The sequence below is a fragment of the Thunnus albacares genome, chromosome 16 (assembly GCF_914725855.1).
Source record: "Thunnus albacares chromosome 16, fThuAlb1.1, whole genome shotgun sequence".
In the NCBI taxonomy this organism is placed as follows: domain Eukaryota; kingdom Metazoa; phylum Chordata; class Actinopteri; order Scombriformes; family Scombridae; genus Thunnus; species Thunnus albacares.
Window position 1 is genome coordinate 21735108 of NC_058121.1, and position 26430 is coordinate 21761537.

Below are 26430 nucleotides of genomic sequence, written 5' to 3' on the forward strand. Positions count from 1 at the left end.
AATTTTTTGCTCACATGTAATTTGTAATATGCTATTAGGTTGTAACCGTTAGTTGCTGTCCATGTATTTATTATTTGTAGTTATTATTACTATTAACCCTGATAACAAATAAGGTGAAGCATTATTTTAGTGGTTTTAGGTCTGAGACAAAATACAACACCTCTTGTTTGCAGCGTCCAATGTTGTTTCTCTCATGAACACACCGAAGTCAGAATAACGACTTCCCAACTCCCGAGGAGCACATGAATGCAGCATTACACTAAACGACCTGTTTAACTGGGCAAACCACTCCCCAATGATTCACACTGGTACATTTTTTACAGAAACTCAAATTACACGATTATGTTACGAAACCGATGTTAGTAACCCTTGACACCCAACGTACGCCTGTATCTCCGGTAGGCATTGTTTCTTTTTGTTAACTAGCTATATAAGTGTTTTTGTGGCTTTTTTTAAGCTAGCCACAGAAGACACCTCGCTTAGCGTGAAGGTTAGCTTGCTGCTCAAACCTCTGAGCTCGATGTTTTCTAATGGAGGATTTGTACAGTTGGTAGTCAAGAAGGTTTACGAGTGGACAAGGACAGGTAGGGATTGAAAAGCCACACTATTATAAATACCACACTCGTTTCCTCAGCCACTGTTACTGTTACAATGACAGCAAATTAACAGAAAAACAGCTGATAAAAAAGCACACTAAATGTAAGAAGACTACCCAGGTGAGTGACCTTTCATACATTAACAGTGAATATCACTTACAACGTGTAAGGAATTTAAAAAAAAAAAACAGCATTTAATATAAGGGTTCATAATCTGCTGAGATTTAGAGCTCACTATGAGAAAACAGCAGGTGTATTTTCAGCACTTCTGTTATTTTCTGTCAAGTCATGCCATGACTTGGGCATTCATCTTTATCTGTTTCTGTCAGGTTGACTTGAGTGTACTGTTACATTAGTGTGTCTTTACGCCACAGAGCAGAGGAGATACACGCTTGGTTTCTTCGCCATGGGAAACACCTGCAGTAATAACCTCGGGATCCCGCCAGCCAAGGGCCCCAATACTGTGGGATGTACTGACTTTATGATGGACCACTCAGCACAGGTAAAAGTCCAACTGCATATTTACTCACAGAGGATATGTTGCAAAGAGTTGCTTGCAATAGGCGTGCTTCACTTCCTCAAGAGAAAATAAATAACTTGACAAAAGGGCCATCTTAAATGAGAAAGCAATGTTAACATCATGCTGCACCTATATCTTTAAGTTTAAATGTTTATGAAGAAGAAAAAAAGGATCAGGAATAACTAAAAACTAGAATATTGCTTAATTTCAGCAGAAATTAAAGCCGCTGCACATGAAAATGGATGAATAGAGATAGCACGTCTGGGCGTAAACTTGTATTTACAGCTATTTAGAGATCAGCAATAAGATGTTGATTATCAGTTGTGTTACTTTATCATCGTCTGATAGCAGTCCAACAAGGACAAGAGTTACATAGTTAATCATGACAGTATCTGTAAACAAAAGCATATTTGGGACATGCTGCTACTTGCACCTTTTATCATTAGTGTATTTGTTTGCTTAATTGTGAACCTTCAGTATCTGTCTCGCCAACAGGGCACCTTCTTCCGCCTTTACTATCCTTGCCAAGAGATTGAAAAAGCTGAGAAACCAGACTGGGTCCCGTGCAGAGAGTATTTTAATGGTCTGGCGGACTTCATGAAAATCAACAGGACTCTCAGTGAAAAGATTTTCAACTACCTCTTTGGTAAATACCTTCAACCAGTAGTATGCAGGACATATAACATTTAGAAGGTACATACAGGAAAATGATACCATAGTGAGTTTTGAATGTGTATGAATCAACTTACAGACTGTGTAGCTTGAGTCACTCAACCAATCACATCATGTCTGTTTTCATTTTTGTCAGAGTTGTGTTATTGTTGCACACATCGGAGCTTTTTCAACCAATCTTCACTTCCAACTGTATAATAAAGCAACAGCAATGTAACTTTGACAATAGTGAAACAGAAAGGTGGTCCTCTTAGATTATAAATAACTGTACTTTAGTAGGTTGCGATTGTGCAACTGTGTGGATGCCAGCAGACGTCTTAAGGGTAACAAAACCAACACGACAGCACGTTTGGGGAGTGGTCACCATTACAATCATGTGTACACCTTAACTATTAAATTTGCTAGCACGTATACAAACACTGTTATGTTCCTTTTCTTTTTTTTTAAAGTTTGTCTTTTTGTTATTTATTTATTTCAGGGTCCTTTAAGATCCCAGCCTGCTTGGATGCTCCATTTAAATCAAATGGAAAATGTCCAGTAGTTATCTTCTCCCACGGTTTAGGAGCCTTTAGGTATACACACAACACATCTTTGACATTGCTGTAGTATTTGCTCATGAAGTGAAGATCAGCTGTCAGCCAGGGATGTCTAATGGATGTTTCCTTGTTGTTGTTTTTTCTAGGACCTTGTACTCAGCCATATGTTCAGAACTGGCCTCTCAGGGCTTCATCGTGGCCTCAGTGGAACACAGGTATTTATACACGATCTTTATTAAACACACATTTTCTTTATGTGTTTATGTCAGCATTTGCTTGATTAAAAACAAAAGGAGCTTCTCACAGAACACAAACAGTGATTAGATCAGGCAGTTTTGGCACAACAGATGTTTATCATATCCTGTATAGAACAGGAAACTTCTGAAACTAACACAGTATGTCAGCTGGAGGACAACCTAACAGTAACAGAGGTTAGTCACCACAGACGAGCAAAGTCAGTCTCTCCTGCAAGCGGCTGTTTATCGGTGGAGTAGGAGTGGAAACGGTGTGCAGACAATAGTACGAACCAGGTCATCACATTTCTTTTCAGTATAGAGACAAGAGGATGGTATGGAGATGAACATAATGGCTACAGTTAATCTGTCACTCATGTGGATTGAAGTGGTGTCCCACTGAATTTTAGTTGCTGGTTAAAGGCAAAAGCCACAGACAGAGCATGTGCCAGTGTGTGATAGTAAACCTGCTGGTTCATGGCTGTTATGTGGGAACAGTTTCACATGCCTGCAGCCACTCGTGCTTCTGTCACACTGCCAAATTGATTTGCTCTGTGTCTGACTGTAAACGAACCGAAACAGTCAAAAACACGGCTGTCATTTCCGTTTTAATATGAGCTACAGTAAGTCACAACAAAAACAAAGACAAAGTTCAAGCCTGGGATAGCAACTAGCAACTTTAGTGAGCAACTAAACTTCGCACAGTACATTATGCATGTGTGTACTGTGAGCCTGTGCTAAAACACTTTTTAACTTTGGACTCAATTAAAGGAAAAGCTTCCAAACACATCCAAATAATTAAAAAAAAGCCCAAATCAACCTGTCAAATTTTCAAAAATCCAAACAATAATGTTATTTTGTAGTTAGCTTCTGAATCATTGTAATTTTGCCGACTTGTCTTTTTCTTTTTGAACGCAGAGACCTGTCCGCCTCAGCTACATATTTTTTTCGTGAGAAGACGGAGTCAGAGAAGGCCGATAAGAATTCGCCTAAACCGTCTGCCTCAGACACAGACGGAATGGTAAAGGAGTGGATGTATTACAGGCCTCTGCAACACGGAGAGAATGAATTCGCCCTCAGAAATAAGCAAGTACGAAGTGTTACATCATCAGAAAATAAAATCTACTTAGAGGTGCAGTGTGTAGAATTTAGCAGCATCTAGCGGAACAGACTTCAGTCCGCAGAAATAGAATATAATATTTAAAGTATGTTTTTAATTAGTGTATAATCACCTGAAAATAAGAATCGTTGTGTGTTCGTTAGCTTAGAATGAGCCCTTTATATATACATAGGGAGCAGGTTCTCTTCTTCAGAGGCCGCCATGTTGCACCGCCATGTTTCTACAGTAGCCCAGAATGGACAAACCAAACACTGGCTCTAGAGAGTGCCTTTTACGTTTTTCGAGAGTTTTGTGGACACCGTAGATTCTCCTACAAGGTTGGAAGAAGAGGGAAAGAGTATTCAGTTGGTTGCAATCTGTATCCTCGCTGTTAGATGCCACTAAATCCTACACACTGGTCCTTTAATGACAGCAGCGTACTAGATTCTTAGTATGAAAGCAGAGGTGGAGAAATGATTCCTCTTTCATACAGTGTTTGTTTGGAATTTGCAGAAGCTGGATTGCACAACAAATTAACTTTACACACAGTAACCGATATGCTGCACGACACCGATGATCAAATCAAACCACATCCTCATTTTTTCAGCCAGATCTGATATTTGTTCTGGTCTGCCAGCTTCATCATTTTCTTTTCACTCTTATCTTTGCATTTCATCGAGCTATCTGTAACAGTTTGAAATACAGTACTGCACTGTATCATGTTGAGTTTGTATTTCAAAGAGTGAGACTTAAATGAGAACTATATTTCATGTTGATCTTCCCCGTCACTCCCAGGTGAAGCAGAGAGCAGATGAATGCATTATGGCTCTGGATAAACTGACTGAGATCAACTCAGGGACACCAGTGCAAAATGTTTTGCAAAAACAGTTTGACTGGATGACGCTGAAGGTAACATTTCTAGGAACTTTTGTTTTTAGGTCTAGTTTCAGAGAAGTCGTGTAATGAAAACCAGCCAACGGCATGTTGCAACAGACAAAACAATGAAAATGGAACCTACCATTCATCAGAAAATTCAATGAAAAATGGTCTAATAGTCAGTTTCCATTGTTGTAACAAAATATTAGTAGATCCAAGGGTGGAAAATATTATATATAAGTTGGTTATCTTGATTAGAGTGTTTTTTTAGGTACTTTTTCTACATTCATCAGTAGTTCTATATTTATGTACTAGTAATTAAGTACTGTATTCACTTTCATTGTAGTTTTTATTGGCCTCTCTTTGGACAGTATGAATGAACTACAGAGGGATTCATTGGCACATTAATATTGAAATGGTTAAAGGATGAGTTCACAATTTTTCAAGTCTGTCTTAAAACAACAGTCAGGCTCCCAAATGAACACTGACACGTGTTTCTCGCTGTAATCATCCGTCCTGTTCATACTGGCCATTAGAGGATCCCCTCATAATGGACTTACAGTGTAAGTGATGGGGGACAAAATCCACAGTCCTACTTCTGTGCAAAAATGTGGTTAAAATTTTACTTGAAGCTTATATGAGTCTTCAGCAGTCTGAGTCAGTCATATCTAGTGGATATCTGCCACATTTCCAGTCTTTTTAGCATCAAATTCACTCTTTGTGTTTCCTCAGACAGTGTTTCCCTGTTGAGCTGCGGTGGAAGCATAGTGACAAAAAGAGGGACTTTGGCACTAAAAAGACTGTAACATTGAAAGATATCTACTTGATTTGACTCATTTGGACGGCTGAAGCTTCATATTAGCTTCAGTCATCCAAATGAGTCAAATCATATCAATATCTTTGATGTTTTGTCACGCAGGGCATTGTCTCAATGTGTGTTCTTCCCAGCTGTTTGCATCAGTTTGATCAGCTGGGTGAAAGAGAGGGTTTAAGGCAATAGTTTAAAGTAAATTCTTACTCATTATCTCTTCCTCTTTGTCTCCTGGCTGACAGAACTCCATGGATCTGTCCAGGGTAGCGGCGATAGGGCATTCCTTCGGGGGAGCGACGGTGATCGAAGCCCTAAGCAAAGACGTTAAATTCAAGTATGTGGGTTTTAAAATGTACATCCAGTGTTCTTCCATCATCATGTCTCCTTGTTTAGGACAAAGGAGAATCAAGAGATGGAATCAAACTTTCATATTCTTCATATTCATTGATACTTGTTGTTATTAATGCTGACGTGTTGTATTTTTTGATAACATTCTGAAAACTCTTTTTTTATCAGGTGTGGTGTAGCGCTGGACGCCTGGATGTTCCCTTTAGAGGACGAGACCTTTCCTCGAGTGAAACAGCCAATCCTCTTCATCAACTCAGAGAAGTTCCAGTGGGCGGGGAACATCACCCGCATGAAGAAGCTGGACTCAGCTGTGATACAGAGGAAAATGATCACTATTCGGTATAAAAGAACAATCACTGATCAAGTCTCATTATCAGAATTTAAGTTCCTGTCTAACATTTTCAACATCTTTTTTTTTCCCTTTGAGTTTGTGTTAATGTTCTCCTCCAACCGCCTTCCTCCAGAGGTACAGTCCACCAGAGTTTCCCGGACTTCACCTTCCTCACGGGTAACTGGATCGGAAAGCTGATGAAGCTGAAGGGGGAGATCGACCCAGAGCTCGCCATAGACCTCTCCAACAAAGCAACACTAGCCTTTCTGCAGCAGCATCTCGGTAAGAAACACAAACACAACTTTGTGTCTCAGCAGGATGTGATTTCTTGTGTCTCCCAGGTTTTTTTCTCTTAAACCACCAATACGTTTTAAGTTCTGTTTTGCTGAAATTGTGAATTATGCAACAAATCATCTTCGATTGTGCAGGTCTGGAAAAAACCTTCAATCAGTGGGACGCTCTGATTGATGGGCAGGATGAGAACCTCATTCCAGGATCTAACATCATTGTGCTTCAGTCTGCCATCTGAGCTACACCCGAGCCTCATACACTGCTGAAATACCTGGGACTTCCTGAAAGATTTCGCCCGTGTACATTGGAGTCGGTGGAACAGTCCAAAAAAAATGCCAGACAGACCTACTTAGTATTTTAAGCAAATATTGTTTAAAATGGACTGAGGATAATTTTGGAGAATGGTGTTTTTGTTCTGCATTTCTCCACTGAAGAGCCAAGATAGAGAATGAATCTCTACCTCGTCAGCAGGAAAAACGTTTTTCTTGGGAGACAAAACACACAATCGGTGTACCAATGTTTGTTTCACGAGGCCTGAATGTTGCATACGAGCAGCTGAAGACATTTTTACTATTACCAGAAATTTCTCAAGAGAAATTCTTTTAATCATAAAATAGATTTATTTTTAGTGTGTAAATAAAATGTTATTCTACAGAAATACTGTATGTCTCTGAAATGACCTTCCAGCAGAGACGAGCTACACTATGATGATTGCAGTGTGATTATGGGATAAGGCCTATAATGAGAATCATATCCAAAAAAAAAAAAAAAATGGGTTTAGAGTTGGATATTGTTTAAACATTTGGTCTTATATGATCTTAAATTATTAAGCTGGTTAATGTGTCCTTCCTGTTTCAACAGAAAGCAGCTAAACAAGGAAATGATAATCATCAGAAGAAAATATATTTTAGACTAAACACTACGAGATCAAATAATGATGCATCAAGATAGTTTGTGCCTTCACTCATAGTCCTGTTCATCCTGGGTCGACAAAATGTAACAGCCTTCTACTTTTATACACTCACTGTCTGAAATACCTGCATTTGTACACAAGAGAAATCCAATAAATCTGGTTTGTATACAAATATGTGCAGCCTTGTGTTTTGTATGTTCGTATGTTAAACTGCTTCAAACAAGGAGGCAGGCAGGTGGGGATGAAAAGGAAAACACGTCTCATCGTTATAGATCTGTAATGATATTTATTGTGCCAACATAAATTTATCTTAAACGCATGCATATTTCCACACCAAATACAGAAAACTTTCTTTAAGTCTTAAACTGTAGCATTTCACCAGACGTGAGCTTTTAACTCTTTAATATTTAACAAAAGATTCGGTACTCAGATATTGTTTCCAAAGAATTATGCAGCAGATTATATCTAACACAACAGTGCTCCAGGTAACACTTGGTGAGCACAAAGATATAGACAACTCCTACTTTCCCACAACTATTTCTGTACAAACGCACTTTAACCAGATGGTTGTTTTTTTTTTTTTTTTAAATACGAACAATTAAATTATCCATTAAGTCAAAGGACAAAGAGGACCTGCTGGGTCAACCCATTAAAAAACAAAAGTATGAACATAAATAATACTGAACTAAAACCTGTTTGACATATTTAAACTTAAGTTGATAAACATCCATCTGAAGCGTCTCACGAAGGAAACAGAAGGCTGTCACTCCTCTGGCTGCTGCTCAACGCCCAGAGTGTCAGCAGAACCATCATTGATGATAAGAGACAGATGAGTTATCTTTGACAGCTGGGCCTCTAAAAAGGAGGTAAAAAAACCAAACTGTTATCTGGTATTGCATGCAACACGTATTGGATTGCAGATGTAATCTTGAAAAGAAAGTGTAGCAGTAATGGACATTAGAATGAGCCTCAGATATACTCAAGAGTCATGAATAAGCTTTTTAAACTTAAAGAATTTGACTATTTCCTGTTGACAGTGTTTGATTTCACCCAGGGGAAATGTTTAATTTCCGCCAAAACCAATACATTTTAGACCTCAAATACTGACACTACTAATACTGTGATACTGTGACTCACCAAAACTGTCAGCAGACGACGACGTTTCTTCAGCGAGCACGCCATCGTTAAAATCCTGAAAAATTAGTAATTCAGAACAAAGTGATTTTGGGCGGCATTTAGTATGATGAATGGCAGTTACTAAAACATCAGTTGTGTATTTTTTGTTTTTCTGTTGTACTAGAAACAGCACAAATGTCTTCTGAATGCTGTGGAGGTTGTACATGACTGGGGTGTGTAAGACTTGCTGGTTGTTTGAGTCCTACCATACTGTCGGCCACATGAGCAGAAACTGTATTTGTCTTATAAAGCGCACTTTAAGTCCCCTACAGCCTAAAAAGTGCAGTGACCTAACCAACATGCACTGCAGAGAGTTCTACATATGGACAGTAACAGAAGAAGCAGAATATGTCATGTCAACAAGTCTAAAACTACATTAAACCATCGATATATACAGTAGAACCTTTTTTGTCCATAAAGGCACATGTTTCCTATTTACATCTGGACAAGAACTCTGAGGACATCAAATTAAAACAAACATAACCGTCACATTTCTGACAGTTACCTTGTTTTGTTTCAGAGGTGTATGTACCAGCTGCTCATCATCCTCTGTTTCACCTTCTCTTATCTGATCTGAAAGAACAAGCAGATATCAGAACACAACTTTACACACCAGTAGAATATAATCCATTTCTGTTTTTAAATAACAGCAGCATGTTTTCTGTCAAATATTTATGTCCGTGTGAAGAAAAGTCAGTAATGACCGAGCACGGCTGGCGCATTTAGTTGTTGATCGAGCTGCTGTTCATCTCTGCAGACGTCCATCAAACAGATCTCTCCGACAAGACAGGTCACCTCTTCAACCAGGTGACTCTAAAACAGCGACAAAGACAGTATTCGCTCGTCAGTGATGTGATGTTTCGCGGTTTAAGGTCAGAATTGTGTTTTCGTGGTCATTACCATATCCGGATAGGGAACTGTGTGGGTTTTTGGCTGCGTGTCAGATGGAAGGGCTGTGAGCACAGAAGCGGGTGATTAGTCACACATGTGGTATGTCATGTTTTTAATGATCTGTTACCCAAAATAAAATGGACTCATGGGAAATGCATTCAGCTGCGAGACAAACAGAAATGAGGGAATAACATGAAAACTAACATAACATGAAAAGAATCAAGATGACGGCGACAAACCAGAAAGTTTACCTTCATGAAGAATCGATGTATCTTCTTCATTAATCATGTTATCCTAAAACAGAACACAAGATCAATCACTGAGACTCCAACACTTTCTCTAATACTCAATAAAAAAGACCTTTAAAACAAAAAACTGTTAATATTCATTACGGTGCTCAGATTATTTCCATTTACTCAAAGTTGGGTCCAACTTTACCTTGTTATGTGCAGATGTGCATGGTGCTTCCTCTTGTAGGGAAATGTCTCCACTTTCCCTTTGGTGCTCTGTGAAGAAATTAAAAATCAAACTACATATCTAAATTACATCATCAAAATAATCTGATAAAACAACAGGATTGATCCAGAAGAGGACAGTTCTGCAGGATAGGCCCCTGAGTAGCTTTGCAGTTAGAAGTAGTAACCAGTGATCATCTAGTGAATAAACAAAACACTCCTCAGTGGTACACTTTCATGACAGCTTGCCTCACAAAATACACCCTAATATTTTAATATATTAACATTCTTGTAGCATTTATTATTGCCCATGTTATGGTGTTTAGAAATGACTCACCAATTAACTGTTCATGAAGAAGCTCCCCACAAAGAAACAGTGATTCATTCTGGACCTACAATATAAGAAATTGTACCATTTTAATAGAAAAAAATCAAATTTCAGACACAATCAAACCAACAATAAAAAAACAAAATATTGCCACTTAAATATATGTATTAAAGCAAATATGGAATAAAAAGTAATATAAATGACCCAAAAGTTACCTTACTTGCATAAAATAATAATAAGGATTATATAGTTTCCACATACAGAATCTATAGTACTTCACATACAAGCATTTTTACCTGATTTGATTCTTCAGCAATTGTTTTATGCAGGTTGACTTTTACCTCAGGACTACCATCTTCCTGGGAAACCTTTAAAAAAGGGATTCATTTGGATATATTTCCATTTCCTACATTCATCTATATGTGCACCAAAGTGATGATTCACCCATGAATTAGATCCGTTTTAACTAACCTGAGCTGCAACAACCCCACAAACACTGAAACCCACTGCAGATTCATAAACCTCACATGTGGAAACTCATTTTGTTGCAAATTACCATTTCCTCTGCTGTCACACCGCTGAGACAATCATCTCTCGCAACAACCTCTCTGTCATCATTTCCCTCATTTATATCTGCAATGCGAAAGACAAAAAGGCAAATCTTTAATGACACACTACATACTAAACATACTGCATCCCTTGCCAACTACAACAGAGCAGTGCTTTCATAAGACTGATAAGCCGTTTAAGCCAGTCATCACAGTGCATTCCTGGCACACTGTTGTTCATTTAGTGGAGTGTGATACCTGTACAGATCAAACAGGCCTCTTCAACAGAGCAGGCCGCCTCTTCAACCACGTCACCCTGAACAGCAATACAGACAAAAAGCACGTCAGACATGAGATGTTTTGCTGTTTGATTTCAGAATCCTGTGGGTTGAATTCAGGACAATTACCTGATCTGCAGACGGAGATGTGTAGGTGTGTGTCTCACTGGCGGCTGTACCAGTGTCAGCTAGCAGGGCTGCAGATACACAGGCAGATGATTAGATAAACAACCATTACTGTATGTTGCCTAAAGGCTTCACACTGCTTCCTTGCTTATGAAAAAAACAGCAGGAAGACCAAGACTGTGTTTTAAACTACTAGGTTAACTATTTGGATCCAAATAAGGTCCAAGTTTGCATTTTAATAAGCAAGAGAAAAAGTAACGGCTGGAAAAAAGCCTGAAAGTATTTAATCCAACAAATAATCTGAGATGATGGCAACAAACCTGAATATGTATCCTCGTGATGAGCTGAGTTCTCCTCTTCAGTCATCAAGTCATTCTAAAATAGAACAGATTATCAACCACTGACCTGCAGACTAATGCAGGACATGTCAATGAAGTTTTACCTTAAATTATCTTGCATTAGTAATCTGTACACTAAATATTCAAAAATGATTATTGACAAGTTTGGAGCAACTGCAATACAAAATACTATATTTCCATAAAATTACCTTGACATTAGCAGTAACACGTGGGACCTCTTCCTGTTGGAAACCATCTCCAGCTTCAATTTCCTGCTCTGTGGGAGCATCTGTTAAGACAAATACAATCCATCATCAAATCACAATCACATCATCACTGTAATGGAATTTTTACCTAAAGTTACAGTATGCTTTAGACAGCCTTTTTCAGATTATCTAATGGTCTAAGACTACATTGTTTAATACAGTCTATGAGTGTTTCATTGGCAGAATTAGGAATCACTCACCAAACTGCTGTGCAGGAAGCACACAGGAGGGCAGCACAGAGTCACTCTCAATCTACAAGATGACAAACAAAACCAAGGAATTAAAAAAATCATGTCCTCTTTAGTTTTTAAAACGCCTTTTTTGGCCCACTGTGCACCAAAGGACCTAATCACAACCTATGTGGACACAACCTCCTCAAGTTTTGTTTTATTAAACTGTCCATTTAAAGGTGTTTATTTTTCTGTAAAGTGTGTGTGTGTGCTACAAACAACTTTGTGTACCTGCTTTGAGTCTTCAGATGTCACAGCAATTATCTCATGCAGATCAATGTTCTGCCTGTGAACAGCCTTGCGGGGAACCTATAGAAGATGAGACCTAATTAGATTTCATCAAGTCTATCTATCCATATGTACAAATCATAAGTCATAGAACAACATTTACTTCTTTAAAACCTCTTAAAATGATCAGACGTCCTGTTCAGTAAACACCTACTGTAGTCAAAATCTATACACTTTGTACATGCAGAAGTCAATGTCACAGAATTTACCATTTTTACTGCTGTCACACTGGTAACAGAACTCTCCCTTGCAGTGGCGACCTTGCCATCATCTCTTTCTTCATTTGAATCTGGAAATGTTAAAAAAAAAAAAAAATCTTTAACTTCACACAATCACTGACAGAAATTAACAACAGGTGACCATCAGCAGATGCAAAATAAAACATTTTGTATTACACTGCTACTTTCCAAATTTACATGATACCTATAAATGAATTTAGTTTTAGCTGCTCATTTGATGGGAAAGCAATGTACTACATTACACTGTGTACTAATCAGAAACAAGGAAAAATGAATATGTTGCTTACCAGAATAAATCACGTCGGCACTGCCTTCCATGTTGTAGGTCTTCTCCTCTTCATGTGGAGGCTTTAAGCCAGTCTTTGCGACCTCAGACTCATCCACTGCCTTCTGAAGGTTCTCATCTGATGGAGAGTTTGATTCATCTGGCTCAATAGTGCCCATCGCTGAAGCACTCTCCTCTTCAGAGTCAGTTTCCACCACATTCTTGACACAGCTCAAGGTCAAAATATCGTGGTCCTCTTTGTTATCAGGTGGTGGTAACATGCTGTCTTCTATGCCACTATCCGATGGCAAGACATCATCAGATTCAGTGTGAGATATCACGATAGTGGGGAATATTTTCACCCCTTCATTAGAAACAGTTTCTCTCAGGCTCTCCATCATTCTGAATATTTGGGGTTCAGTAGTCATATCACATTCGGACAAAATCTGATCCCTTTCTTCTAATGGGGACTCAGGATGATGAGAATCTTCAGAGCACTCACTGTTCTTTTGACTACTTTCTAATTTGTAGGTCTCATCTGTTGTGTGAAGGTCAACAAGCTTGTCACTGTCTACTTCCTGAATTTTGGAATACTCTGTTTCCTCTGGTGTTTGATCCTCAGGTAGCACAGTTTCTTTCTCTGTTGAATCACATGTCAGTGGTGTTTCACATGAAGTGGAGAGTCCAACTGCATCAGGTTTGTTTACTGGCATGGAGCTCCTCCACCAGGTTTTCAGTGCCTCGTTTATCACCTTGCCTTCACATTCCAGCAGCACAATGCATCTGCTCTTTCTTTCTTCTCTTATTACTCTAATGACAGTCAGCTGTAGCAACTTGTCTGTTGTGAGCACTGACAACTCATCTACTGCACCAACGTCCCAAGATCCATGTGAAGTATCAAAACCTTCCAGCTCACACAAAAACGCCTGTGGTGGAGTTTCAAAAAGGTCTGGGGGCATTTCTCTAAGATCTGTTGCTTTGACTTTGGACTTGTTTCCATAGTCCACAAAGAGAATGGACAGCTCGTCTCCATCTTTGGCAATGACTTCTCCACGATACCAAAGCCTATCCTCTGAAAAAAGAGCAATGCATGGGCTGCCAGGGGAAAGACAGTCTGTGTCAAACTGTCTGTGATCTGCTGCATCCCCAACTTCTGAGACACTTAATGTTATCTTATCAAGTTTTTCTGAGTCAGCAGACTGACACCAAAAGGTCTGAGCATCATTTATAGTTGTGACATAAACCGCTAGCTGTTGTCCCTCTTGAAAGGCTTGTTGGTGGTAACGCAGAGAACAGATGTTCAATTGTGATTTCCCTGAGTTCTCAGCTGGCAGTTCTGAGTTCTGGACAGACTTTTCCATCACTTGTTCATATTTCTCTGGGGTGATTTCAGAATCATCAGTTGGACATCTAGTAGGTGCTTTACACATCACTTTAACACCATTGTTCTCAAGACTGACTTCCCACACAGATCCTGACTGCCTGATAAACCGGCACTTCAGCTCCTTATCGCCATTACCACCAATGTCTCTTTTGAAAGCTGCCACCACTTCTGGATCAAGCATTTCCTCTTTTCCAAGGGCTGCAGCATCGCTCAGCATGCAGTGTGTACTGTACATGGGTAGTTGCAAGAAAGACTTATGGAGTCTGGCCATCTTGGAAATTGGCATCATTGCTGTATTTCCAAAATCAACAAACTCAACAAGAGCCGTTGTGTTGCCATGAATTTCTCTTACAACTGCTCGGTACCAAGAGGAATCATCTGCAAACTCTGCTTGAACAAGGTCACCTGGATGCATATCTTTAATGCTGTTTGTTTCGGGGGTTGACTGCAGATCATTGAGCTTTTCCACAAGGGAGAATATTTCGTCCTCCTCTCTGACAAGTTGCACATAAAAACTCAATGGGCTGTTGCAGTGTGAGACATAAACTTCTGCCTCCATACCTGATGTGATAGATTTTGCAGGCAGGTCTGTAAGTTTAAGGAGTTTTTCGATTTTGGCTTCTGGAGCCACATCGCCTTCCTTCTGAGATTCTGCACCAAGTGACTTGGACTTCATGAGCCTTTTATTGACTGTGGGAAGATTTTCTTCTCTTAGTTTGATATGGGCATCTGCTGGCTCAGAACCATTTCCCATATTACTTTGTGTACTCCCACACGGCTGTCTTTGGTGTGGAGGTCTGTAAAGCTCTAATGGAGCAGGTCTGAACTTCTGACCATTTTCACATGTTTCCCATTTCCCATGTCTCAAAGGCTTTGTTGCAAACGGCAGATTTATACCCGCAGATTTTGTCTCATCTCGTTTTGGGGCGGAGATGTTATTTTTCTTGATGGATTGCATGTTATTATCCATTTCTGTGGCTTGTTTTGGCACAGCTTTTGGAGTCTTTTGTGCATTATTTGGTGAAACCTTTGATGCTTTCTGACCCTGGCAGACAATTTGCTCTTCTTTTTGCATCTCTATTCGAAACATTTTCTTGATCTTTGAATTGAGTTGAGTGTTTCCGTGATACAGCTCAACCAGCAGTTTTCCATCAGGCTCTCTTGCCACTACTAGCGCTCGGAATTTACATTCTGTTGCACTTGTCTCAAACCAGCTATTCACCTCACTGGGAACAACTGTAGGGACATCAGAGAGACTACACACAACTGCTTGCACAGGCACAGACATGATGTCATTAGCTTCTCTGGGCACTGGAAGCAAGTCTGATTTGTCCACCTCAATAGTGTCACCATAATCCACAAAGTGAACCAGGATTGATGGCTTTGTGGCCTTGATCTGTCCCCTGTACCACTGCCCATCGGTGAACTTCGCAAAGCACAAAGTTCCAAACACTGTTGGAAGCTTTACATTCTCAAGCTGATGACAGAGATTGTTCACTTTCATCTTGAGATCTTTTATCACATTAGTGTTCCTCTCGAGCTGGCAGTAGAACTGATTGACATTGTTCACAAATGTCACCGTGACCTGTTCCTCTGTCCCAGTTTTGATGTTGTGTGTTGAATAGTAGTATGTGTCCAGACGGAAAGATGGTCCAGAGACTTTTTTGGGAGGTGCACTTTTGACAAGATTGACCATACTGGTGCAGACACTCTCAAAGGGAGTTTCTAGATCCACAATGTTGAAAACAATTTTCTGCTCACTGTACATGACAGCGTATATGGTGCACTTTAATATCACAAAGTTGGATGCAGCAGTTGCCACAAAGTCATGGAACCTTGCTATTGCTTCTTCATTCCAATCGTTTATGGCAGACGTTGGGTCCACAGGGTTTAACAGGCTGCATCGAAAAGCTTGACCATGCAGAGTGAGGAATTCTGGGCAGATCCTCCTCAGGTCATAGAGGGAGACTGTCTCTGTCTGGCCATAGTCAACAAACAACACGTCTACATGAGGTGTTTCATGTTTGTTAATTACAAGGGCTCTGTACCACATTCCATTATCGGGGTGGCGAGCAATACATGCCGTTTCTACAAGAGGCTGAAACTCACTTCCTGCATAATGAGCCTGTATGTCATGCATGAGCAATTTCAAGTGCCCTGCGTTTTGTACTAGTTGGCACCAGAAGTCATTTGGGCGATCGATGTAGGACACACTGACATCAAGGACACTTCCGATGGGAAACATATTCTCCTTGAATGTAGCAATTCTCCTTTCATTGCTGGCAGGGCCAACAGTGTTTTGGGTCTGAAAAGACATCCCACTGTTCTTGTATACACCTGAGAGTCTGACATCTGAATGTGGTGTGGCAGGGATAATTGCAGGTAGCATGGCCATTCTGGCTTTAGGTTGTTTCTGTGTCTCATCCCTTTCAGCAAGGCCAGAGCTACACATCAGCTTAGTGAGATCTCTTTCTCCGTGTCCCTCAGGATCTGTCAGTTCGACAACATAAGCATCATCATACTTTGCTGTCACGTGTACATTTAGAACTTTATCTGTGACTGCTTTGATGAAAAACTCACTGGCACCCTGACTCCATCTTCCATCTTTTGGCCTGACACCTGCCAAAGTGCATTTCAGTGCAAGCCATGGCAGCTTTCTGAACTCTTCAGGAAGGATCCTGATGTTACTTCTATCAACCACTTCTGTGTTTCCATAATCCACAAAAAACACCTTGATTTGTTTTTCACCAACTTCAGACACGGTTGCTCTGTAGAAGTCACCATCCTCTGCCTTAGCAGCACAGCAGAGCCCTACGGTTGGATTTCTCACCACATCTTTGTTCACTGAATCTTTGTAGAGATGGTAAATATTATCCATCAGTTCGTCCAACTCATTTGCATAGTTTTGTGTTTGGATCCAAAACTCTGATGGGTTGGATGCATGCTGTACAAATGCCACATGTGAGGAGTTAAGGGAGAGGTCTTCAACAGGCAACTTCTCTGCTATTTCTTTCCCTTTATCCTCTACAACCTGTCCAGAAGGTAACATCTTTTTTTGATTTTTTTCTTGCTGGGCAGGATGCTGGCGGCTGTATGCTGTGCTTCGAATGGCATAATCTCCAAGTGTTTTTTCACACTCCAGAAAGCAGCTCTCTTTTGAACCAAACAAGTTGTTAATGTTTGTGTTCTCATCCCCATATAGCGTGACATAGTGAACACCTTCAGAGATGCTTTGGTACTCAAATTTGGCAATCACTGTTTTGTGTAGAAGAAGGGTCCTGAGATAGTCGATCTGGGTGGTTGTCCATCCAACCCCTTTGTCGAGGATTCCATGGAGGGAGCAAATGTAAGTCACAACAGGCATCCTGAAAAACTCTGTAGCCAGTGGTCTTACATTCTTCACTTGAACAAACTGTTTTGTTCCATAGTCAACATTCAGTACTTCAACCACTTTTTTGGATGGTAATACCTGTTGTAGAACAGAGCGGTACCATCTGCCATCACTTCCTCTTGCAGCACACGGAAATCCGATCATTTCAGGACCTACAATGCAATTGGTCGTTCTGCCCTCAAAGCACTGTGTGATTTGCTCTGAGAGTTTTTTCATCTCTCGTGAGAAAACCTTCAACTGGCAAAAAATTCGCTGTGGATTTGTCACTTCTGTGACTATAACAGTCTCCACAGTTCCTGATGGCAGTTCTGGGTACATGTACAGCTCTTGCTTGTGCAGTCGCTCACCTGCCCCCATGGAGCTTTGCTGAGTCTCTGGAGATACTTCAGCTCCACTATGGGCCTGCAGTGACATGAGTACAAAATCCTGGAACATGTCTGGAGCCAGCTTCTTGGCAAATCCCATCTCATACATTTGTTTGGATATGCAAGGGATGTGCAGAACGAATGTTCTGTGAGACACCAGTACATCTTGCACATGTGCCTTCACAGATTTCCCTGAGAGAGATTTCAGGAATTCGAGAGCCACCGGAGACCATCTGTTCTCAGGTGAGAGAGGTAACACATTGGCTAGCAAACAAAATTCCACTTCAGGTGGCAGGTGGAAGTGTTCCTTCTTACCCCATGCCAGCATACTTGTGATGGTGTTATTTGTCATCCCTTTGTCAATGAGGAACACACTGTATTTTGAGCCATTTCTTGAGACAATGCGGGACCTATACCAGGTACCATCTATCTGAACCAAGCATTGGTCACCAGGATTTCCCTCAAACTCTTGAAATGTGTTTCCAGGAGACTGAATATCTTTGGCCAGGGACTGATAATCTGCTGTCCTCTCCTGGCTAAATTTCCCCCAGAACTCCACAAGCACACAAAAGGGATGTAAGTGGACCCTGGTTATGAGGATTGTTACATCTGATCCTCGTGTCGGGAGTCCAAGGATTGATGACATTTTGGCAGTTTCATGAATTCTAACTACCCATCATTTGTCACCTCTCATCAACACAGTCGTGTGGAGCTCTGGATATTATCTGAAAACATACAAGCACACAGACACAGAAACCTACATTAGAACCACAAACACGCAATAAACCCAACACTGCTACTGACTACTTAAATTCGTATTCATTCACATTTTAGGAAGACAATGCAGATCAAGAGCAGTTCAAAACAACAGCGTTTTTTTCCCCAGACACTGGGGTCCCTTTTAATTTTTAGGATAATTCAAACAAAATGTTGCATAAAAGATGTTATACATGTTTCAATAAATTGATTTGCAACACATCACATATAGCTGATCACTGAGACAAAAAGTCAGTGAGTCAGTCAGTCTCTGAGGCAAAGCACTGACTGGAGAAGGTATGTAAATTTTGTAGTACACAGTTTATTAACAATACCTACAACTATCAATTATTTAATTAATCAATTAATTGTTTGTTCTGTTACATGTCCACAAATTATGAAAATGTCCATCATATGCTCAAACTGCCGATTTTGTCCAAGCAACCATCTAAAACCCAAACATAAACAAACATATAATGATACAATGGTCTGTATACACACACAGACAGGCTGCATATCCTTAAATTTGAAAAGCACTCGACTCAATCCAGAAAAACCCATATTCAAGGATTAAAGCAAAAACAAAAAAAGAAGAGTCTTTTGAGTGAAAGTCATATTCCCCACCTGCAATTTGTAAAACATGTTACACGTTACATTACTACATTACATGACACCTAAACAAATAACACTATGTAAAATTTTTAGATTTCAACAGCACTCCACACAGAACCATTGTTGCTGTTCGTTAATGCAGCCATCAAGTTTAATACTCACTTTGTCATTTCAATACCATTTTCAATCTATGAAATTAAATTGATACTTTTTCTGTTTTCCAAAGCTTGCCAAGTTTTTACTCTTTCAAATAATCAACCATCTATATAACTTTTCAGTATATACATTTTTTTCTTATTAATTATTATACACATAAGATTAAGGGAAGACAACACACCTCAAATTGCTATTTGTTCTGACTTATTTCATGAGTTTGCCTAATTTGTATAATTAAAAGGTTATAATACAGACATGTATTAGGCCTAACAGTTAGGCCCACAGCCTATGGGACACAATTAAACATCTATCTGCATGTTATTTTCTTTTAATAATAACAACAACATGTTATTTACTTTCAATTGGCAGGCTAAACGTGAACTTGCCCAGCACTGGCCAGCTACCACCTGTAGCAAACCGTTATTTATCTGGTCATCGTTTCTGTTAACTCATTTTCACTGACTGAACATTCAACAGCAATAATACAAATCTTACCGTTGTTATTCTGTCATGTGGGATTACGATGTTTGATCTGTCACTCAGAACTATAAGCTTAAATTGAGCAATGGTCTGTGTTTAGATATTCCACACTGGTCTGTCACGCGTGCATGCTCTGTAAACAATCCCACTGGTTCGTGAGTTTGACAATCAGTGAAGAACAACATCTGTTTGGATGCAGCTCACACTGTTTTTTTACACTATCGAAGTCCACAAATGAGATAGAGAATGAATGGGAAGTTACTTATCTCTCTCTCTCTCGACCCTCCTTACCCCACCACTTTATCTCTTTTTTTCCTTCTCCTCGGATCTACACTGGTCGGATCTCATAAATAGCCTCTATGGACTGATGAATGATGGAAATCTGCCATAGCGAGAGTGAATTTTAATCCCTGCATATTGTTTCATTTTTTATTTTAAACAGATTAGCAGCCAGTGACACAAAACAATTTTTCGAAACAGTAATGGTGTGTGTGTGTTGTTATTATTAGTCTTTAGTATTATTGTTAGTCTTTATTAAACAAGGATCATGCACAAAAAACAATCTAAAAATGAGAAGAGATGATTTATGCCAGATTTAGCTCTTAGCTAATTTCCATCTGCAGTCCCTGAGCAGGTACACACAGAACAATTACCAGATATTAAAAACATTCATTTACATGCAACACCATTACATAGTCTCTATCACACTAACAATTCCACAGACAAATCTAAAAACACACATCAACATATAAATACGTGCACATTCATCCAGTACAACTGTAGAAATACACTTCATTACACATAATTCATGTGTGTGTAGTAATGTTAAATGTTAGCCTATGCATATAATATCAATCTAGATAATGTCATATATCTGGATTGCAGTCCAAGACCAATGTTGTTGAATCATTGCAGCTAACTGTTAGCAACCTGAATCAGCTGTATATTTGCGGTCTTAAACAAACCCCATTCCTCCTGCAAACGAATGACTTGAATCACTCACTCATGAATTCATTATTATATCATTTTAAACAAATAAACATTTATTTGTTACATTTTGTTTTACAATGTTAGGAAAGCAAAATAAAATCACAGAAGAAAGCAGAGATGTGGACTGAGATGTCTTGAATAAAGCTACATTCATAAATACAGCAAACTGAGTGGCGTGCCAAAACACAAAAGGTGTACACTGCTTTTCCGGGTTTCCCCTGGAAGGTGGTTAGTGCTGCCATATGCCAAAATACTCACCACGTCTGCCTTGTTTTTTGATGTTCACAGAGATGTTCACAGATAGGAGATGGTGGACGTTGGACAAATCTTGATAGGAGCTGATGCAGTGTGAAATCTGAAAACAGCATGCAATTAAATACAGAGGGTCAGCTGGTATCAAAACCAAGATCATCAACCAGAATCACATTATGAAAACCAAAGCCAAGTGTTACAGTACAATATATAAAGAAATACAAATATTTTGATTTAAGATCGATCGAATCAAATCAATGTTTGAAAAAGAAATATTATTTATAAGTGATCTCTTGTACAGTGGGGGCGAAATCATGTCTTATGATGATTTCATAGCAGTATCACAGATCAATAATATATACTGTCTACATAAAGTAATGAGTAATAATTAAGAATGAAGTCTTTGGCAATAAAATAGATGTTTAACAGAAAACAAGTACAGACAAATGTGCTTTAAAATTGTTGCAGTCATGCCTTTTTGTTCATATAGTTCGATCAAATTTAATAACAGACAGTATGTTTTCTTGATGGTGCAACATTCAAACATATAACACTTTAAAACACTAACTGGCTTAGTCTTTTTTCCATTCTCTTCTGGTCAAATTACAGGTGAGCTTTAGTCAAATTTAACAATCGTTAGGAATAATTATTAGAGGATCTCAACCCAACTGAACACCTATGGGAGATTTTGGACTGACGTGCTAGACAGTGATCTCCACCACCATCATCAAAACACCAAATGAGGGAATATCTTTTTGAAGAATGGTGTTCCTCAGCCTCGGCATTGATGCTACAAGTCTCTCGAGCTCTTTTGAACGGATGAACAACATTAGGGATGACTAATCGATTAGTTGAAGATTATGTACGATTTCAGTCGACCAAGATTTTCTTTGGTTGATTACAGCCCTATTTATTTCTGCTATAAATTTTGGAGCTATAGCTTTTGGAGCCAGCCTCAAGTGCTCATTTGAGGAACTGTAGTTTGTGTCACTTCAGCCCTGGAGGTTGCGGCTTCGTGATATTGTGGCTTTAGCTGCTCGCTTGCACCGATGGTAGTGCGAGCAACAGGATGCTGACTGCAGCTCACCACTAGCCACTGGTGTCCTTAAAGAGAGGGAATTTCTCATTCTTACATATAGAACCTTTGAGGGGAAAGTTATGGGAAACATAAATATTGATATTTAATAGCGGATTGATGCATTAACGCTGTTTAAACCCACTTTCGGATTAGTAAAACCTTCATTTTGCTTATAAAACAAATTATATTTCTCTATTCAAACCACATTAGACCAGATCCAGATCAAAAACCACAAACAGCTAACTTATATTTTGATTTGTCGAATCTTATCAAATAAACGACACTACTTCATGCTAACTGGTCTGTCACAAAGCTAGCAAGATGAACATTTTTCTTTTTGCTGTTAATCGTTTTAATCGACGGTAACGTTAGGCTTGCGAATCGGTTTAATTTATTTTTGTTTTAATCACAAATATGGGTTATTTATTTCACAATTTGTTCGGGAAGATATTCCCCAAAATGCCAGCGTTTAATTACATTTAATCACACAAAGAACCTTGACTTTGTTTAAGGTCAGCTAACTTTGCTAACGTTACTTCGGCACCGCAGACATTTTAATCAATGAAGCGGCAGGTAAAGTGTACAGGTGCTAGGCTAAATTAACGGTGTGCAGATTAGCGACATGTTTATCCTGCAGCTTCTCTGTACGCATACATAGCAGTAGCATAAGGGAAGTTGGAAAACAATAACTCACCCGTTTTATTAGTGGCGATATTTGCTGCCGAGTCTTCTTAAATCCACGATTATGGTGGTTAACAGTTTCACCTAATGAACGTTAACGTTAGCCCAGCAAATCCACACAGTCGCGGCGGCGCTAACGTTTTTCCATCCGCCTAAACTTTTCGGGCTTAGCTAACTATTCCTGTTCCACCTCCAGTGGTCTTTTGTTCTGGTGTGCACTGTTGTGTCAGATGATCCGTTTAACTGCTTCGGAAAATATTGTTAGAGTAACTACAAAATCAACAAACTCCACAGCAAACCGTTAGTAACGGTTAGTTTGCGGCTAACGTTAACTAGCCCCAAACCACGCGCGTGCCGAAACCTTTTTTTTTTAACAGGTGTTTTGCCGAATTCTGTCCCCCCTCAAATATTGTTCCCTCTGTTAGAACTCTGTTTTCCGTAGAACCACCTCCGCAGTGAGAGTTAGGGCTTATGGTTATGGTTAGGCGTAGTAGAGATAACTGGTTGGGGTTAAGGTAAACTTGGGGTCAGGTTAAGAACCTCAGAGCACGACTGGTTACTACCCCCTTGAAGTTAAGGATAAGGTTGGCTGCAAAGAAAACACATATCGACGGGGGAACAGTTTTCGACAAAACACCTCCTTACTGTCGTTCTGCTTTGGCAAAGACGTAAACGCACAACTTAAACTAAATTTCATGTTATTTTCTCATATATTCTACTAAGTTCAAACTCTGCTCCTTTGTGAAAATGTCACGTTATAAATAAACAATTGTATTTTTCGTAGAAATATTCAGAAGAAAGAAAGAAACGATAGATGTACCTCTAAATGACCACGGACTGTATTCTGTTTATGTGAAAGTTAATAATGAAAAATGTCATCTACCAATATGCAACCCAAGCTGACAAATAAAGAGATCTTTGACCATGCATTTAGATCCCTGTCCAGATTTATCTGATTTTCGTTTACCACTATCAGATTAAAGATATCAGATATTCATTTGAACTTCACATAACCATCTTTCACACTGCATTTAATGGATATCATTCAAGTCTGTCCTGTTTTAATTGTATTGTCATTTACTACTGTCTGATTGAAGACACCACATCAGATGGGAGATATTCATTTCAACCTGTTATAACCTTTTTACACTCCAGCTAATGGATGTCAATGAAGACTATCCTGTTTTAATTTTTAGAGGTCAACCATCTCAGGAGGATGACCAGTTTGCTGCTGCTCTAGGGCTGAAAATTCTTATCAACAAAAGCAAATGCATGTTACAGTCAATCTAATGTGTAATATAAATGTGATTTTCAAATATGTTTCTTTTCATGCTCGGAACTGGAATATGTCAGTAAACCACAAAAGCAAACATGTACAATAAGTGAAATACAATCTCAAAATGAATGACTGTCTAATGAAATGTTTATGTTTTAGTTCAAAAAAGCACTTTTGAAGGGCTGATGTGGAAAGTGTTGCCTCATAATGATTTCACCAACACCTTCCTCTACACAGACAGATGGAAGCAGAGGAAATTGGTCACTGTGTACAGTTACAGATAATAAAGTTTACAAGTTTGGAAACATCACTAATAGTATGTGTGATCATCTGTTGAGTCAGTTGACTTTGACTAACTCTGTTTAAAGCTTAAGAACAGCTCCAGTGTTGAATCCTGTCCAAAGGTAATTCAATTGATTGTTTCTCCTACTAAACTGAGATTTTGGAGACTTACAAATAAACATTTCGCTCCGTAACTGACAGATGGGATGTAATTTGCATATCAGTTGTAGCAAAAAGTATGCTATGGACACACTGTGTCCACTATGACCTCCTAATTTCATGTCAGGTGAAAGTAGGACTGAATCACTTGGACGAGCGCTGCTCATTTACTCTCCTGTAGACTTGGTTCAGACATTAAATGTGTGTTTGTATGTGAAGAAACCTGTGATCACACAGCTCAGTCTGTCAGACTGGACAACTGGGATTTCTTTGTCCCAGTCCTCCCAACTACCACCCCACCACTGTAAAGCTGTCAGATAAATGTAGAGTGTACGTTTCTTGAAATGTAGCACAAGTATAAAGCAGCACAATGTGGATATACTCATAAGACCATCATATCACCTTGATTCAGAACTCTCTTCATTGGTTACCTGTCAGTTTTAGAGTTCATTTTAAGATTTGACATCATTTAAAACCATTAAACCACATATTCAATGTTAGAAAAGATTTTATTATGTTAGGCTCTCTCTCTCTCTATATATATATAGAGAGAGAGAGAGACAAAGAGACTTTTTTGTAATAACTTAATTGAAAATCATCCAATTAGAAATCAGATTGATTTGATTTTCTTACGCTTTCTTTTTACAGTTGTCCCCCGAGAGCAAGCCAGATGCTGGTGTATTAACACAGCATGTGAGGCGACAGTGGCAAGAAAAAACTCCCTCAGAGAGGAAGAAACCTTGGGAGGAACCAGGCTCTCGGGGGGCCCATCCTCCTATGGGCTGGGGGATCCTCCGGCTGCTCCTGGTCACGTCGGCTCCTCGTCCATCATCTCTCCTCTCTTACCGCAGCTGCTCCTCTGGAGTGGATGATGACGATCCTCACACGCTCTTCATTTGGCCCCTGGTGCGTTCAGGTCGCTGCTCCTTCCGCCCTACACCCTGTTCTACACCTGAGAATACAGACAAGAGACTCACAGTAAATACACTGATGGTGTGTTTCAAACTGTCCCTCTTCTTCTGGACTTCAGTGCAGGATGTGACAGCGTTGTCTTCTTACCTGTCTCTTGTAGAAAAGGATGTAGGCTGATTTCTGCCGCTCCCTACACACGGACACGCCAGTTGTCTCACTGACCGCTGCATCGTTGAAGGTGAGCCAGCGGTCAGTTGTCGTGTCCGGACGCTCATCAGGATGGACACTGTCACAGATGTAGTGTCCTATCAGGAGAGAGATGGTTGTTAACACTTTGAGATTGTCAGTAGTTCTTTTCACCACTGAAAGACTCTATAACATGTCTGAGTCCACTTAAGAGGACTACAGAAAGCCACATTCAGCATTCGGTGTGTGATTTTCATACCTTTGTCTCCTGATGCCCCAAGATGACTGACGATGCTGACCAGGCTGTAGCAGCTGCCACCCTGACAATGAACACAGTTATTAAAAGTTAGCTTCACACAAACACACTAAACAATAGCACACACAGTCTACATATTAACTTTCATGTTTCTGTTTGTTCTCGGGTAAGGTTTGTATTTCTTTACCTGTTTGGAGGACACCACCAGCTCCCTGTTCAGCATGACGGGGTCACGCACCTTCACCAGCTGCCAGGAAGGGGTGAAGCGGAAGCGCTTTATGTGGAGGATGAGCACACTGTAGAAGCAGATAAAGAGAACAAGATGGTTAGCAAAATTGTTACTGCGTTATATTCTATTTCCTGTACTTAACATTTTGCATCTCAAGGATCCTTTAGGGATAATGAAGCCCAGTTTGGGAACCAATCAGGTCAGGTGTTACAACATTTATGATGGATGTGATGTCGCTCACCTCGGCAGGGTCTCAAAGGCCGGCTTCTGGCTCGATTCGCTCCCTCCACACTCGCACTTGTAGTCCAACGCTGTCTCCTGCAGAACAGCA

At 39.7% G+C, this 26430-nt stretch overlaps 2 protein-coding genes across 5 annotated transcripts; one reads left to right on the top strand and one right to left on the bottom strand.

The window, feature by feature from the left end:
• The first annotated feature begins 95 nt into the window (after positions 1 to 95).
• pla2g7 (phospholipase A2, group VII (platelet-activating factor acetylhydrolase, plasma)) lies at positions 96 to 7847 on the top strand. 3 transcript variants are annotated; one of them, XM_044376274.1, is made up of 11 exons: positions 96 to 584; positions 971 to 1098; positions 1612 to 1762; positions 2267 to 2360; positions 2471 to 2539; positions 3476 to 3647; positions 4452 to 4565; positions 5586 to 5677; positions 5860 to 6030; positions 6156 to 6304; positions 6451 to 7847. In XM_044376274.1, exons 1-11 carry the CDS (start codon positions 521 to 523, stop codon positions 6549 to 6551), a joined length of 1305 nt encoding a protein of 434 aa, XP_044232209.1. In that variant the 5' UTR covers positions 96 to 520; the 3' UTR covers positions 6552 to 7847. The 3 variants fall into 3 exon arrangements, with proteins under 3 accessions (XP_044232209.1, XP_044232210.1, XP_044232211.1); XM_044376275.1 differs by having other exon boundaries at positions 232 to 398; XM_044376276.1 differs by lacking the exon at positions 96 to 584 and adding an exon at positions 591 to 716.
• tdrd6 (tudor domain containing 6) lies at positions 7493 to 25462 on the bottom strand. Of its 2 annotated transcripts, none has more exons than XM_044376268.1 (20): positions 25150 to 25462; positions 21047 to 21143; positions 12677 to 18519; positions 12360 to 12439; positions 12094 to 12171; positions 11833 to 11884; positions 11576 to 11655; positions 11349 to 11403; positions 11032 to 11099; positions 10883 to 10940; positions 10633 to 10709; positions 10373 to 10444; positions 10086 to 10140; positions 9732 to 9799; positions 9545 to 9587; positions 9303 to 9355; positions 9107 to 9215; positions 8908 to 8975; positions 8364 to 8418; positions 7493 to 8081 (listed from the first exon to the last, which is right to left on the bottom strand). In XM_044376268.1, exons 3-20 carry the CDS (start codon positions 18438 to 18440, stop codon positions 7990 to 7992), a joined length of 6927 nt encoding a protein of 2308 aa, XP_044232203.1. In that variant the 5' UTR covers positions 18441 to 18519; positions 21047 to 21143; positions 25150 to 25462; the 3' UTR covers positions 7493 to 7989. The 2 variants fall into 2 exon arrangements, with proteins under 2 accessions (XP_044232203.1, XP_044232202.1); XM_044376267.1 differs by lacking the exon at positions 25150 to 25462 and adding an exon at positions 22813 to 23364.
• Positions 25463 to 26430: the final 968 nt, after the last annotated feature.

Coding starts and splice junctions, on each gene's coding strand:
- pla2g7 (XM_044376274.1), top strand. CDS start 521: ATGTTTTCTAATGGAGGATTTGTACAGTTGGTAGTCAAGAAGGTTTAC. Junction 1,763..2,266: donor GATTTTCAACTACCTCTTTG/GTAAATACCTTC, acceptor TATTTATTTCAG/GGTCCTTTAAGATCCCAGCC. Junction 3,648..4,451: donor TCGCCCTCAGAAATAAGCAA/GTACGAAGTGTT, acceptor CGTCACTCCCAG/GTGAAGCAGAGAGCAGATGA.
- tdrd6 (XM_044376268.1), bottom strand. CDS start 18,440: ATGTCATCAATCCTTGGACTCCCGACACGAGGATCAGATGTAACAATC. Junction 11,404..11,575: donor GTGTTACTGCTAATGTCAAG/GTAATTTTATGG, acceptor GTTCTATTTTAG/AATGACTTGATGACTGAAGA. Junction 10,941..11,031: donor CATCTCCGTCTGCAGATCAG/GTAATTGTCCTG, acceptor ATTGCTGTTCAG/GGTGACGTGGTTGAAGAGGC.